General features: G+C 38.8%; 1 protein-coding gene across 2 annotated transcripts in view; it reads right to left on the reverse strand.

The window, feature by feature from the left end:
- Positions 1 to 5,326: 5,326 nt before the first annotated feature.
- The window catches only part of LOC121523219 (C3a anaphylatoxin chemotactic receptor-like), a 34,878-nt gene continuing 26,526 nt past the window's right edge, over positions 5,327 to 13,678 (reverse strand). The window contains exons 1-3 of one of the 2 annotated variants that reach the window (XM_041808008.1): positions 10,262 to 10,386; positions 9,688 to 9,868; positions 5,327 to 8,262 (exon numbers count right to left, since the gene is read on the reverse strand). In XM_041808008.1, coding sequence (XP_041663942.1) covers positions 7,387 to 8,262; positions 9,688 to 9,861 — 1,050 coding nt within the window. In that variant the 5' untranslated portion in view covers positions 9,862 to 9,868; positions 10,262 to 10,386 and the 3' untranslated portion in view covers positions 5,327 to 7,386. Of the gene's footprint in view, positions 8,263 to 9,687; positions 9,869 to 10,261; positions 10,387 to 13,678 lie in introns of those variants that run through there. The other variant, XM_041808007.1, reaches the window with a different exon arrangement.

The following is a 13,678-nucleotide window of genomic DNA, read 5'->3' on the forward strand; positions in this document are numbered from 1 at the left end:
GGTCACATTAGTTTTGAATAGAAAGATGTACCATTTTTGTTATTGTGCTTATTCAATTTGTGTGTTTACTTTTGTTACATTTCTAATACAACAATTTTGAGTCTGAGTCTCCTGAGTTGAATATTGGTATCAGTTGGTTTCTTCCTCTTTTCGAGCTTAGTCTTCTGAGTTAATTTAGTGGTGAAAAGCCTACAGTTAGTATGATCTATTAGTAATCTATTAGTTATTTAGCCTGATTATTTCTTATGTTGTTTATGAGTTTAATCTAAATGAAGTTTTAAAAGGTAAACTGAAGCAAAGTGACTCTGAGCGCAACTCAAAAACAAATGGCATACATACCATCTCTGACATAGGCTATTTAATAAATTACTACCACAGAAAAAAAAACAGTACCCACAAGGATGTGCTGGAGGAATTCAGACCCATCAGTTGAAAGAATCATAAAAACATTTTTTTGTTTTCAATTGTTCAGCACAAGTGGCAATGTGGATTAAAGTACAATTTAATATAATATATTATGGCCCTGTGATTCCCCTCAGATACTTTGCCTATAACAAAAATGAATGGCACAGGCCATGTGCCCAACAAATGAACACTAGATTGAAAGTCATTGTATCTGGTATAAATGAAAGGTAACTTACCATTCTCTCTCCTTGGGGTCATTTTCAAGTGTTGCCATTTTTAGGGCAGCAGCAATATTAAAAAGGAAACCATACCCATTTCACTCCTGTGGTCTAAGACAGTCCAAAAATATTAGTAAAAATGAAACTTGTGACTTCAACTTAACTAGCTAAATGTTAACTGTGACCAGGTTTCATGCCGACTTTTCTAAAAGGAGTGATTGTTAAGCTGACTATAAAGTCCCAAATTGAACCTTACATTGCATATTTTTGGCGTTAAGGTAGAAATGAAATTAAAAACCAACAAATGAAGTTTGGCGATGTAACATTAGCAAACTGCTATGCAGCCCTGTTGAACACAACCTAACCTTCATCATGAATTTCCTTTCAAAAACGTTTTAGTTGGTGGATTATATACATGCTAAATTTACCCTAACATGTTACATTTTGATGATATATAATGAAACAAAGTAGAAATGAATACTTACTGAAGTGTTGGGGAGGTGACCAAGCAAAACAGCCTTCTTCTCAGTCTCCTTAGTCTTCTTTGTCAGGAACCGTGAACATGAAATAGGGCGCCCCCTTCCCGCCACTTAAAATAACACAAATTGTGTTAAACTGTCTAACACAATGTTTTCAAACCTCTTTTTTTGCCCAAGGCACACCAAAAAGCAAGCTGATGTCTCAAGGCACACCATATTAATGTCCTTGCAAAATAGCCTCTTTAGCATGTGTAGCAGGTAGCAACATGTCCCAGTCCCAACTGCATGCAATGCGAGCAAGTGCCAGCTACGTCACTTTGATTACAGAGGTTCCTTTTGTAGCATCCTGACACTCTGCAAGTGATGCACTGCAGCTCCCCAGGTTTATCCCAAGTCACCCTGTCCCAATTTTCTCTCTGTCGCTCCTATTAAGATGGACAAGTAACAAGGGAAGAGGTTGCACAAAGGATGAGAAGACACCAGGGGTGTCCCACCAGAGGATATTCTTAATTTTCTTCCACTTTTCTCACTCCCGAAACTTGTTAGCTTGTTTTACAAAGAGGAGTGTGTTGCATGGATATTCTCCATACCCATTTATGAATTTTTATGGTCTGACCTATGCTAACATGGAGACAAAACTATGTGGCTCATAGCTGTTAGAGGCACCATACCTCCGATTTTCTAAGTAAAAGCATGAGATGTCATATTTTTACATGTGGCATATTTAACAGATAACAGATCGACAGTGAGCATGCAATGCTATATGATGCAATGCAATGTGTAACGCTTGCATGCAGTAAGGACATTGGTTATGGTCTCTAGTTGTTGCATAGTTGTAGTACTTATGTAAAGTCAGACGAATTTACAAGGCACACCTAGACTTGTCTCAAGACACACCAGTGTGCTACGGCACACCATTTGAGAACCACTGGTCTAACACATGCAGTGTGTACAACCTCTTAGGCTTTTTTTTTTTTTTTTTTAACACATCTTGTGATGAGATCCACACAAAATGTGTTATGCATGTACCAACACATTTTTTGTGTCATTTTTTAACACCTCCTTTCTGAGAGTGTACTCAGGTTCAGTGGTCTGAAGGTACTGAGCTGACTTTGTCATGTGATCAAATGTGATGATGTCAGATCTGTTTCAGCCCCTCTGATAGACCTGATCATCAGAGGTGTCGTCCTGCTTGCTGGTCTGCTGATAAACAACGCTGCCCTCTACTGCTACTATAAGGTACTGCACACATCTTTATTTAGTGGAGGATTCAGACCGTTTGGCATGATGTCATTAGGAAAAAGCTCCCAGTGATCTGACTGATTTAAAGAGAGGTTTTCTGATGTTTTTCTCCAGATCAGAACCAGACAGATCCCCTTGGATGACTGATGTGTTTTTCTGGATGACTGCCTCTTGTGTCAGTGAAGATGGTGAAGCCAGGGATGTTTTTATTGCCATTTGTTGACATTGTGGGTGTCTGTGGGGACCACAAGGGGGATCCTGTCAGAAATGCACTGTCACTATCAACAATTGAAGTTTTTTTTTTCAGTATCCACCTTATTCCTAGACCCCATGATTCTTTGCATGGCTTACAGGCGCAACTTCCGGTCCTTTCTATCTGAATGGGGCTTTGCATAGAAACAAGATGCTAAATGTGATTGTTAGAACAATTTGGACATTAAAACATGAAAACTTCACCTCAAATAGGATTATATTATTATTTCTCCACCCTCCACTAGAGAAAATAAAGTGACGACATTACCTCAGAGCATATTAAGCTAACTTTATTAGCTTCGTATCAGTATAGTAATAGACAATCATGTTTTGTTAAAGGAGTTTGGACACCACCTTCAGATAACATTTCTCTAGTTAGTTTGTGGGGTTGCTGAAAGTCTTATTTCAGCTTCTAACCCCTCTTTAAATGTAGGAATTATATTGACAATGTAGTGTATGTTCCAGGGGAGACTCCAGAGAGGACTGTGGTCCCATTGCAGAGGTGGAAAAGTACCAGACTATTGTACCCAAGTAAAAGTACAGTTACTCTGGTTAAAATGTACTTAAGTAGAAGTAAAGTACTAGTCTATCAATCTAGTCAAGTAAAAGTAAAAAGTAAGTCATTTAAAATTTACTCGGAGTACTGAGTAGCTACTTTTGATACCCAAGGGGCTTTCACAGTGAAATATGACCTGTCCTTAATGTGAAATAACAACAAGAAAATATGGACCTCCAACCAGGTTATCTGATATGTTTGACCAACCTAAAGTACAATGCAGCGGCTGTTTAGGGAAGAAATATAGAATCATTCTCTTGCTATGTGCATGTACTACGTCATGTGTTGTTAAAGCCAAACGACTGGTCATTTTCATGTTGTTGACTGAAAGCTTGAACCTGCTTTTGGCATTTAGTGTTTATTTTTTTACTCAGTACTTGATGCGTTTTAAACTGTAATTAAGTACAAAACTTCAAAAAATACTGAAGTAATAGTGATTTTAAAAACTACACAAAAAAGTACAAGTACACAAAAAAGCTACAGGAAATGTAATTAGTTACTTTCTACCCCTGACCCATTGTTAACAAAAACCACTTCAACCCAGCCTTTATAAGCAACACATAGATGAGTTCTCTACATACCATTATGTGTTTGAGTTTCAGTGCACCTCACATCCCTCACTTTTATACCACACAGTCAGGAGGAGGATAGTTGAAGACTGACTGGCACTAACTGACTTACTTACTAGCTTGTCTATTGGTAAGGACCAAAAAAGCAGAGGAAAGGTGCTTAAGTAAGGAGAATCAAGTGAATGTCTTTCACCTTTCATGTATTTAGTTTTCAAATGTCAGTTTACTATTTTCAGTTTAGTTTTAATTTCCATAAATGCTCTGGGTTAAGTTTTCATGCACTTATAGTTAGCTTTGCTAATCTGTTTTTGAATAAAATGTCTTTTATTATGGCTTCTTGTTGTAATTATTTTGCCCTCTTGTGGTTTATTCAGGGTATAGATAGTGGAATTCCAATGGCATATTGATAGATCCTTATATTATTACCTTCGCCAAGGAAGTTATGTGATCGGGTGGGTTTGTTCGTTTGTTAGTTAGTTTTTTAGCAACATAACTCAAAAAGTTATGGACGGATTCACATTAAATTGAAATGTCAGAAATGGGATAAGGAAGAACTGATTTGATTTTGGGAGTGATCCGGATCACTGTCTGGATCCAGGAATTTTTTAAAGGATTCTTTACTATTGGGAGATAGGGCTAATGGTGGAGGTCTGCGCTCTCTGAGTGCTTTTCTAGTTGAATCAGTGATCTGTAGGCATGAAAATCACTGCACAGGTATATGCAGTTTCTTGAAGGCTTCTCAATTGGGTTCTTCAGTTTTATGATAACTGTATGAATCATAGATTGCATAGCTTTTTTTCATCAAGTTACATGAAACGTGTGCTGACAGCTGGCTGGCTTCCCATACCGCACATTAAATGGGCCAGTCTGTCAGTGACTCCTGGGCCACTTTTTCCCCCCAGTCCGCCCCTGTCATGCGGTATCAAACAGATATTTTACTGGGAGAGTTTTTTCTCTGTGGGATGAGGATCAGTTCTTCAGACAGCTCACAGCCAAATATCTGTAATCTCTGCCTGAGGACAGACTGAAGCAGGGAGAGATGGTGGCTGAACTCAGAGAGCTGAGGAACAAAGTAGGAGAAAGCCTCGTGAATAAAACTGCACATCCCCTTTGACATGTTATGGATAAATAGGGATTCAACTGATTATGAAACTCTTGATTTTCTCTCCTCATGCACAAGATCACCTGCTTCATTCTCAATGCCCTCTGGCTCATCGCCACCTTCATTCTGCAGCTCACTCAGACATCCGTCTTCATCTAGGTGCCCAAAGTCGACATCGACCTGCAGTTCACCGGAGAGTAAATTTACATCGACCCCATCAGCTTCATGTTCATCCTGGCCTTTGTCCTGCTGGTGGTGGTCCAGTTCATAGCCATGCTGTACCACAGGTAACACCCAGGCGTCAGTTTATCTATGATGATACTGCTGAGGATACATCTGTTGATGTTTTTTATCTTTAACTTCTTCTCCCTCCTGCAGAATATACACACTGATCTATTTTGTGGCCTTCCTGGATACAGAGAGGTCCGAGCCTGATGCCAAAAAAAACATGAAGGAAGCCAAACAGGTACATAGTTTAGTTTAGTTTATTTCGGTCACTTAAACATGAAGACTCGGTTGCACAACATAAAGTGAAAATTTACTAGTGAACAAAAGTTGGGTTAATGCTATTTCTGCATTAACACCAAACAATCAACAACAAAAAAAATAAAACCAACAAAACAAATAATAAAACAGGACTGAAAAGGTGTAGGCTGAAGCCTTTGCTTATTTCACCTACCCTTTTCAAATTCATCTTTTACTCAGCTTCCTTTAGATTTATATAACACAATAAGATAAACATAACTAAATACTTATTCATCATACATAGACCCTTTGTCTATCGAAGCACTAGAGGTAGGAGTAAGTCACTCATGTGCAAGTCTCAAGCAAGTCCCAAGTCACTGTGGTGAGAATCAAGCAAGTCAAGTCGAGTCCCTGCTATAAGTCAAGCAAGTCACAAGTCAAGTCATTGCTCAGGTCAAGCAAGTCCCCGGTCAAGTCATACAAAAATCGGATGATCTACCCCAGAAAATATTGACTTTAGGATAAATTTATAATGTAAACAAAATCAATCAAAATCAATCAATTCTTCACTTCTCTTTTTTAAAAGCTGCTTTACAATGTAAGGTAATAATGTAATAAGAGCTTGATATGTTTATATTACATATTCAAATCAAACATTTACAAAGCTGATGATTATTTTTGTGCATGTGTATGCTATTAAGTGACCCTCAACAAGGCCTACATTTCATGGCTTTCAGAAACTTTCAGGAAGAAAAAAACTTACAATGCATTTGAATATCAGAAATACTGGAACTTATGTAATTATTAATGAAGCAACATCTGCCATGATAAAATCAACACCTGGGATGTAATCACCATACACCTGGGTGTCTGGTGCCCTGCTGTCCGCCTGGTCATCATATCAAAAAATGAATATTACTTCATATAAAGTCACCTTAATCTTATGCACATCTTAAACTTAACATTAGTTTTATAAGCTACATTAGCATTCGTGTTAGCAAACATTATCGTCAGACAGTGTATACACTGCTGCCTCAACATAAAAAAAAAAAAAAAACAGAAAGGCACCAGTCAATCTGTCCACATTGGACAACAAATATGAATCAAATATGAATCAAACTGCTTACGAAAAGCTAATCCATACAAACTTTATATCACACACACACGCAAACATACTTTCTAGTTAATGTTTGACCCATTTGACAAGACAATAAGTTAGCTAAAGACACTTTTACTGCACATTTTATTGAGAAGACATATAGGCCTTCATTAGGTAGCTTGTTTAAGCTATGTTAGTGTTGGCACACGTTAGCTTTCTAACAGCTAGCTAAAAGACACATTCACGTAGCTTACCTTTCTTGTGGGTTTTGTAGTGACAGGTGAATGGACTTGGGGTGGTCATATCACTGATTTTTGAGCTGCAGACCTTGCACACCGCTGTTCTCTTCTTCATACTGTCATTGACAAACATAATCCTTGAACCCAAATTGAATTATCCTTGGTCTAGCTGCCTCCATGACTGCTGCTCCTGTGTTGACCTACAGACCGCTGATAGTCCGTGCTGCATGCATTGCACTGTCAAATTACCTGAACATGTTTCAAAATAAAACATAATTTCTAACAGAATCTAACTTTAAAAAAATGCAAATATTTAAATTTAAAAAGTCAAGTCTTTTCGAGTCATCTGTCTCAAGTCTAAGTCAAGTCTAAAGTCATGAAGACCAAGTCACAAGCAAGTTGAGTCTATTATCAGTGTTCGTCAAGCAAGTCTCAAGTCCTCAAATTTGCGACTCGAGTCAAGTCACGTAACTGGAGTCCCCCACCTCTGTTCTCAACTTTGGAAATAGCAAAAAAAAGAAAAGAGAATGATAATGAAGTGAACAGCTGTTTAGGGCTGTGCATCACTTCAGAAAAACATCAGTGCTTCTGATAGCAGCAAAACTGCAGCATGCATGCAATGCTGCAGACACAGAGTATGTGGAATTTGAGGGTTACAATCACTCCTGGGGATTTTGCTCTAAATAACCCAAATAAGGATGTTTTTGCTTATAAAGTATGACAGAGTTCACCTTTCAATGATGGAAAAATGAGTCCCAGTTTAGAAATTAGCCACAGACGTCTGACCCCTCCCCACAGCCAGACTGGGTTTGGACCCAGTGCTGTGGTCCAAAGACAGCTCGTTTGACTGCGTCGTCTGTCCGTCTATGTCTTCTGCCAGAGCTCTCTTATACACGCCAGACAGACTCTGCCTGAAGCACCTCCTCACCTCCACGCCCATGCAGAAGTACAGCAGCGGGTTCACACAGCTGTTGAAGTAGGCGATGCCGGATGTCACAGGGTGCCAGATCTTCAACATGGGGTTCTTCCTGTCCACCAATTTCACCAGCAGGACGCAGTGGTACGGCGCCCAGCACAGGAAGAAAGCAATCACTAATGATGCTAGTACACTCAGTCGGCGGGACTTCCCTGACAGGCGGGTTCTTTGGATGCGAAGCCCAGCCAGAATGTAGCAGATGAGGATGACCATAAAAGGCAACAAGAAGCCACACAGGAAGCGGATGGAGTAGAGAGCCAGTTTGGTGCTGTTGTCACCCTCCTCGTCTGAGTCTACAGAACACTTACTCAGGTTGTTCTTCCCTAAGGATACTTTACGGTAGAAGAAGTACGGTGTGCTGAAGATGATGGCGGCGATCCACACGCAGACGGCCACTAACCTGGCGGCCCACATGGTGCGGTGCTGCTTGGTGAGGACGGGCCGCCACACACTGAGCACCCGATCCAGACTGATGACAGCCAACAGGAAGACGGAGCAGAACATGTTGGCGTACTTGAAGAAGCCGTTGAACTTGCAGAGGAAGACGCCAAAGGGCCAGTAGTTGAAGAAGAGCATCTTTATGAGGGAGAAGACTCGTGTGAAGCAGAAGATCAGGTCGGCTATCGCCAAGTTAACCAGCCACACATTGGTGACCTTAGGCTGAGGAGGAAGGAGACAAGGAGAAAATAAAGATGATGGAGAAGACATAAAAGTGATACTCATGGTTTATGCAGTCAAAAATACTTTAATATGAAGAAACATGCTGATCATCTCATGTTGATCAACAGGAAAAAAATAATTTTACTGGAAAGTAATTCAATAATTGAGAAAAGAGGCAAAACAGGTGAAAAATTGAAATAAAGTTTAAAAGTGGCAAAAGTCATCTGAAAAAGTGATGGAAAGTGGTCAAAGAGAGGGGCAAAATGAGTTTAAAGTGGCAAAATTGGATAAGAGCGACAAAAATGGGCTAAGAAAGGAAAACAGGTAAAAAATTGGCAGGAAAAATTATGAAAAGTGGTAGAAAAGTGGCAAAATGAGTTAAAAGAAACAGACAATGGGATAACAATGGCACAAAATGCTCTAAGGAAGGCAAAAAGTGGCAAAAATGGATAAGAAGAGAAAAACAAATAGATAACAGTGGCAAAAATAGGCTAACAAAGGCAAAAGTGGTAAAAAATTGGCAGGAAAATTGTGAAAAGTGGTTAAAAAGTGGCCAAAATCAGTTAAAGGAGAGATTAAAGTGTCAAATGCTCTCAGGAAGGCATAAAGTGGCAAAATCGGTTAAAAGTAAAAAGAGTCAGGTAAGAGCAGCAAAAATGGGCTAAGAAAGGCAAAGGGGTAAGAAAAATGAAGAAAATCAGTTAAAAAGCTGCAAAAATGAGAAAAACGAGATTAAAAAAAGGGTTAAAAATGGCAAAATTTGATTTTCAGAATGGTTACAGGTTTTAAAAAATGTGGCAAAAATAGGCAGAAGCAGTAATGAAAAGGGGTTTAAAAGTAGCATGAATAATTAATCTGATCACTAGAACCCAATTCTAGATACCATTCTCAGCTCCAAAATGAAGAAACTGTCAGCCAGAACACTAGCACCAATGCTACTGATCCAACAATAACTCAAACCTGGGGATGATAAACTGTATGTGTGCATCAAATTTTGATGTTTTTCTTTAACTTGACCTCTGATATAATGAAAGCCATTCATCACCAGTTAATTTTGCATGCCTGTAACTTTTGTCACCTTGATTAATGATACTTAGATATTGCTGCTGCTTTAACTGCTTTATTTTTAATCTTTGTATATTCAAAACTGTTCCTAGATGGCTTATGGATAGTCAGATTTAGGTTAAAGGTCATGTTCTTTCATATTTAAATGTTTATTTCCACCCTATCTGCTTTTGTTTTGTGTTTAACCATTTTCATACCAACACAGATGTGTTCTTTTAGTTTTTAACCTGAATTTAATTTCACTTAAATGGGTCTGATAAGAGAGAAATACAGAGCAGAATAAATAAAGTTAGTCATTGGTTGACATCACGTTTAGGTTTAGAAAGGATTTATAAAAATTATCGTCAACTGTTGATCCACCTTAAGCTTGAATCCAGCCACCCAGATGACGATGGAGTTCCCGGTGATACCAAGTACGACGATCAGCATGTAGAGGACCCTGTAGACGTTGTCCATGATATAGTCGATGTCCACAGTCTTCATCTGGTCGCTGTTTGGAGTCTCAGTGATGTAGAGGGAGATGTTTGGAGACATTGTGTGTCTGTAGGACAAGAACATGAGTTAATCTGATATTACTGCTTTTAACAGCTGCTGACAACACTGGAGGAATGACAACACCTCATGTGTTCTCATTCACCCTGGTCATTTATCTAAATCTTTGTCAGAAGGTGGACTTGATGGAGGTTCTTAAAAACTAACATTGTCAGGACACCATCCAGAGAAGATCACTGGTTTGAGAGAGGTGTCATGGAGGTCATCTATATCTAGCTGGCAAAACCATCCTTAAACAGAGATGATGGACTAAGACACTTCTAATCCCTACATTCAATGCAGCCTTGGATTTCTTTCTACGGCATTCTAAACTTTCACGCTGGATCACAGACACCAATTTCACACGGACATGGCGAACCAGAGGAAGCCCAGGAGGACACACCTTCAGGTGAAACAAGGTCAACAGAGATTATAAATCCCAGCTTTGGCCCGTCACAGTAGAAGTGAAGACGCCTTTTGGTGGAGAGGCTAAACGTCTTAAAAAACCTCAATCAAGTCCAGGTGCCCATTTGACAGAGATCTGGTAAATCTGAAACGACCCAAAGCAGATTTTTTCACACATTAACGTTTTTATTTCATGACAAAGCAACATAATATTATTTATTTGAATGAAAGCATTAAGTATTTTGAGAATTAAACCTCTTGATAGAAACTAGTCATGCATTAAAATGTTTAATGTTTGCAGCAAAGGTGTGATTTTTTTTTCCCTAAGAAGTTTTACAAGGAGAGTGGCGATGTTGAATGTCAATCCGAAGCAAAAAACATGCAGGTTGCATGACTTTTTTTAGTGTCTATCACATTATATATTGCAAAGATGTCTAGGCTACTGTCTGAGCCATATGTTCTAGTACGATCCCAAGACAAATTTGGCTCACCTGGACTTATTTTCTTAAAAAGCTTGTAAAACATCAAACCTGTGGTGCACAGACAAGCTTTAAAAATCCTTTATTTCAAGACTTTTTGAATATGTCTACTGCAGTAATCAGAGGTGTCAAGTAAATAAGTAAAAATACTTCGTTACCTTACTTAAGTAGTATTTTGGGTATCTATACTTTACTGGAGTAATTATTTTTCAGCGTACTTTTTACTTCTTCTCCTTACATTTTCAAGCAATTATCTGTACTTTCTACTCCTTACATTTTAAAAAAAAGCCTTGTTACTCCTATTTCATTTCAGCTTGTTTTTATTCCTGCTTGTCATCGTTCAAAAAACACAAATAAAGAACCCAAAAATCTATCCAGATAAATTGCATCATCCGGATAGAGTGAATTTGATTGTGGTTGGATGAGAAGTATACACATAATACCATTCCGACACCCTATCGGTTTGTACGTGAACCATCGCACCTGCACACGACACAAATCAAATCACACTACAGCAAGGCAATAGCAGACGTACTAGTATGTAGCCTAGTACGAAGATGTCCGTGGCAGAGACTCAAGAGAACTCGAGCGAAATGTCCCAACCAAGCACCAGCGAGGAGGTTGGTAGTACATACTGTATACGGTTCTTGAATGAATTTGCATTGTACTAAAATGTGTTCATTTTCAATGAACATAAATGCGACTGAAACAGGTGCATCCCAAATTTTTCAACATTAACATTTTAATATAACATTATCGTCATCATGGCCTTTAAAAAATGTTTTTTGGGGAGGTGAGGTAGTGCACCATAGGCTTCTGTGGCACGGCGCAAACTTTTGTCTTTACTTTACTTTACTTTTACTTTTATACTTTAAGTAGTTTTGAAACCAGTACTTTTATACTTATATTTGAGTAAAACATTTGAGTTGAGACTTCTACAAAAGTCTTTTTAAACCCTAGTATCTATACTTCTACTTAAGTAATGAATGTGAATACTTTTGACACCTCTGGCAGTAATGCCACTTGAACTTTTAAACAGTTGTAGGACTTTAAATACAAAAGAAAAAACAAATCAGAAATTCAAACTCAAAGATTTTTTTATTGATAACACACAGTAAACATAGGTGAATAATTCAAGAAATTTGGGACTTTTATTGGTTTATTGGAATTTAAACTCTTAAAAAGCCAATTAGAAGCTTTTTCTGATGCTTACATGCTTGAATGATAGAATGAACTCAAATCAGAGAATAATGTAAAAGTAGTAAAGCCTGTGATGTATTCAACATTTTTATCCCTATCATTAACAGAATTTATTACAATTCCATTTCCACCAACTAAAGGCACCAAAAATGAAGCAATGCTCTGCAAAAATAAGCCATTGTTTTATCTGTGCAAAGTTTAGAGTTTGCACACAGCTTTAGCTGTTAGCATTTCCTCTGTAGGTGACCGAAATAGACTCATGTAGTACGTGCAAAAAGCAGCAGATTCATTTTCTGGTACTTTTTGAAGAAAGTTGTATCCCTCTCTTTAACGGATTACTGTTTTGCTCCATGTGCTAAACCCATAAATTATGCATTTCTATTTTCATTTGAGCTTAAAAACATAAATGTTGGTACAATCAAACTTACTTTTTGTCACTTTTAGTCATCACAGATCTATTTTCGTTAGACAAGTTTTTTTCATGGAAAAAAAGGCTGTCAACAAAGTTTTTTTTTACACTTTTAGTCAACGAAATTAACACTGCGGCCAAGCACCTGAACCTGACTGCACTGTGCCAACTGATGTTTGGTGGCGGCAGTTTGAGGAAGACTCTTTTCTGTTCTAACATGGCTGCGCTTCAGTGCACAAAGCACAGACTGTATGACTGAACGGCTGCTATTGCTGCAAAATCAGGTCAGCTCCATATCCTAGTGTATTTATTTTAATACAATGCCATTACAGTCCCTGTTGGTGTAATTTTGGGTGGCTGAATACTTTTGTCCCTGTAGTGTCAGTGTTTATGAGACTCATGCTGCCAGACTCTAGTGGACTCTTGAAGGACTCTCCACTTCTGCATTGGCTTCATTTCAGCTCTGGAGGAACCCATCTGTCTGTAACCCACTCACTCATCTCTGCTAGTCAGCAGTAGCAAATGTCAGAAATGTGTAAGATGTTCTTTGTCATCCTGTTGCACAATCTGCCCATAAAAGTCAAGAACTGGGATTACAGGGCTTCATCTGTGTCTCTTGTATCGGCTGAAAAAAGCCCATCATTATTTACCTAACTAATAATAACAATAATAATAATAATAAAAATAATAATACATTTTCTTCATAAGCACCTTTCTTAACACTCAAGGTCACTTTACAGATAGAACAATTACAATAAAACAACAGATAAAAGCAAACACAGAATTAAAAAGGACAAAGTAATTACAAAGAGTAGGCTATCCTGAAGGTGAGTTTTGAGTCTAGATTTGAAGAGAGGGAGAGAGTCAGTGTTCTGGATGTCTGGTGGGAGTAAGTTCCAGAGTTGGGGAGCAGAGCGGCTGAAAGCTCTACTCCCCATGGTGCTGAGACGGGCAGAGGGCACGGTGAGGTGGATGGAAGAGGAGGATCTGAGGGAGCAGGAGGAGGTGGCTATGTGGAGGAGATCAGAGAGATGGGGGGAGGGCAAGATTGTGGGTGGCCTTGAATGCATACAGGAGGATTTTGAATTCTATTCTGAATTTAACCGGGAGACAGTGGAGTTGTTGTAGGATGGGGGTGATGTGGTGAAATGAGGGAGTTTTGGTGATGATACGAACAGCTGAGTTCTGAACCAGTTGAAGTTTATTGAGAGATTTGTGAAGGAGACCAAAGAGGAGAGAATGACAGTAATCCATACAAGAGGTAACGAGGCTGTGGACGAGAATAGGAGTGGTGTGGGGGGGGGTAAGGGAAGGGCGGAGGCGATTG

This window comes from Cheilinus undulatus, linkage group 16 (assembly GCF_018320785.1).
Source record: "Cheilinus undulatus linkage group 16, ASM1832078v1, whole genome shotgun sequence".
Classification (NCBI taxonomy): domain Eukaryota; kingdom Metazoa; phylum Chordata; class Actinopteri; order Labriformes; family Labridae; genus Cheilinus; species Cheilinus undulatus.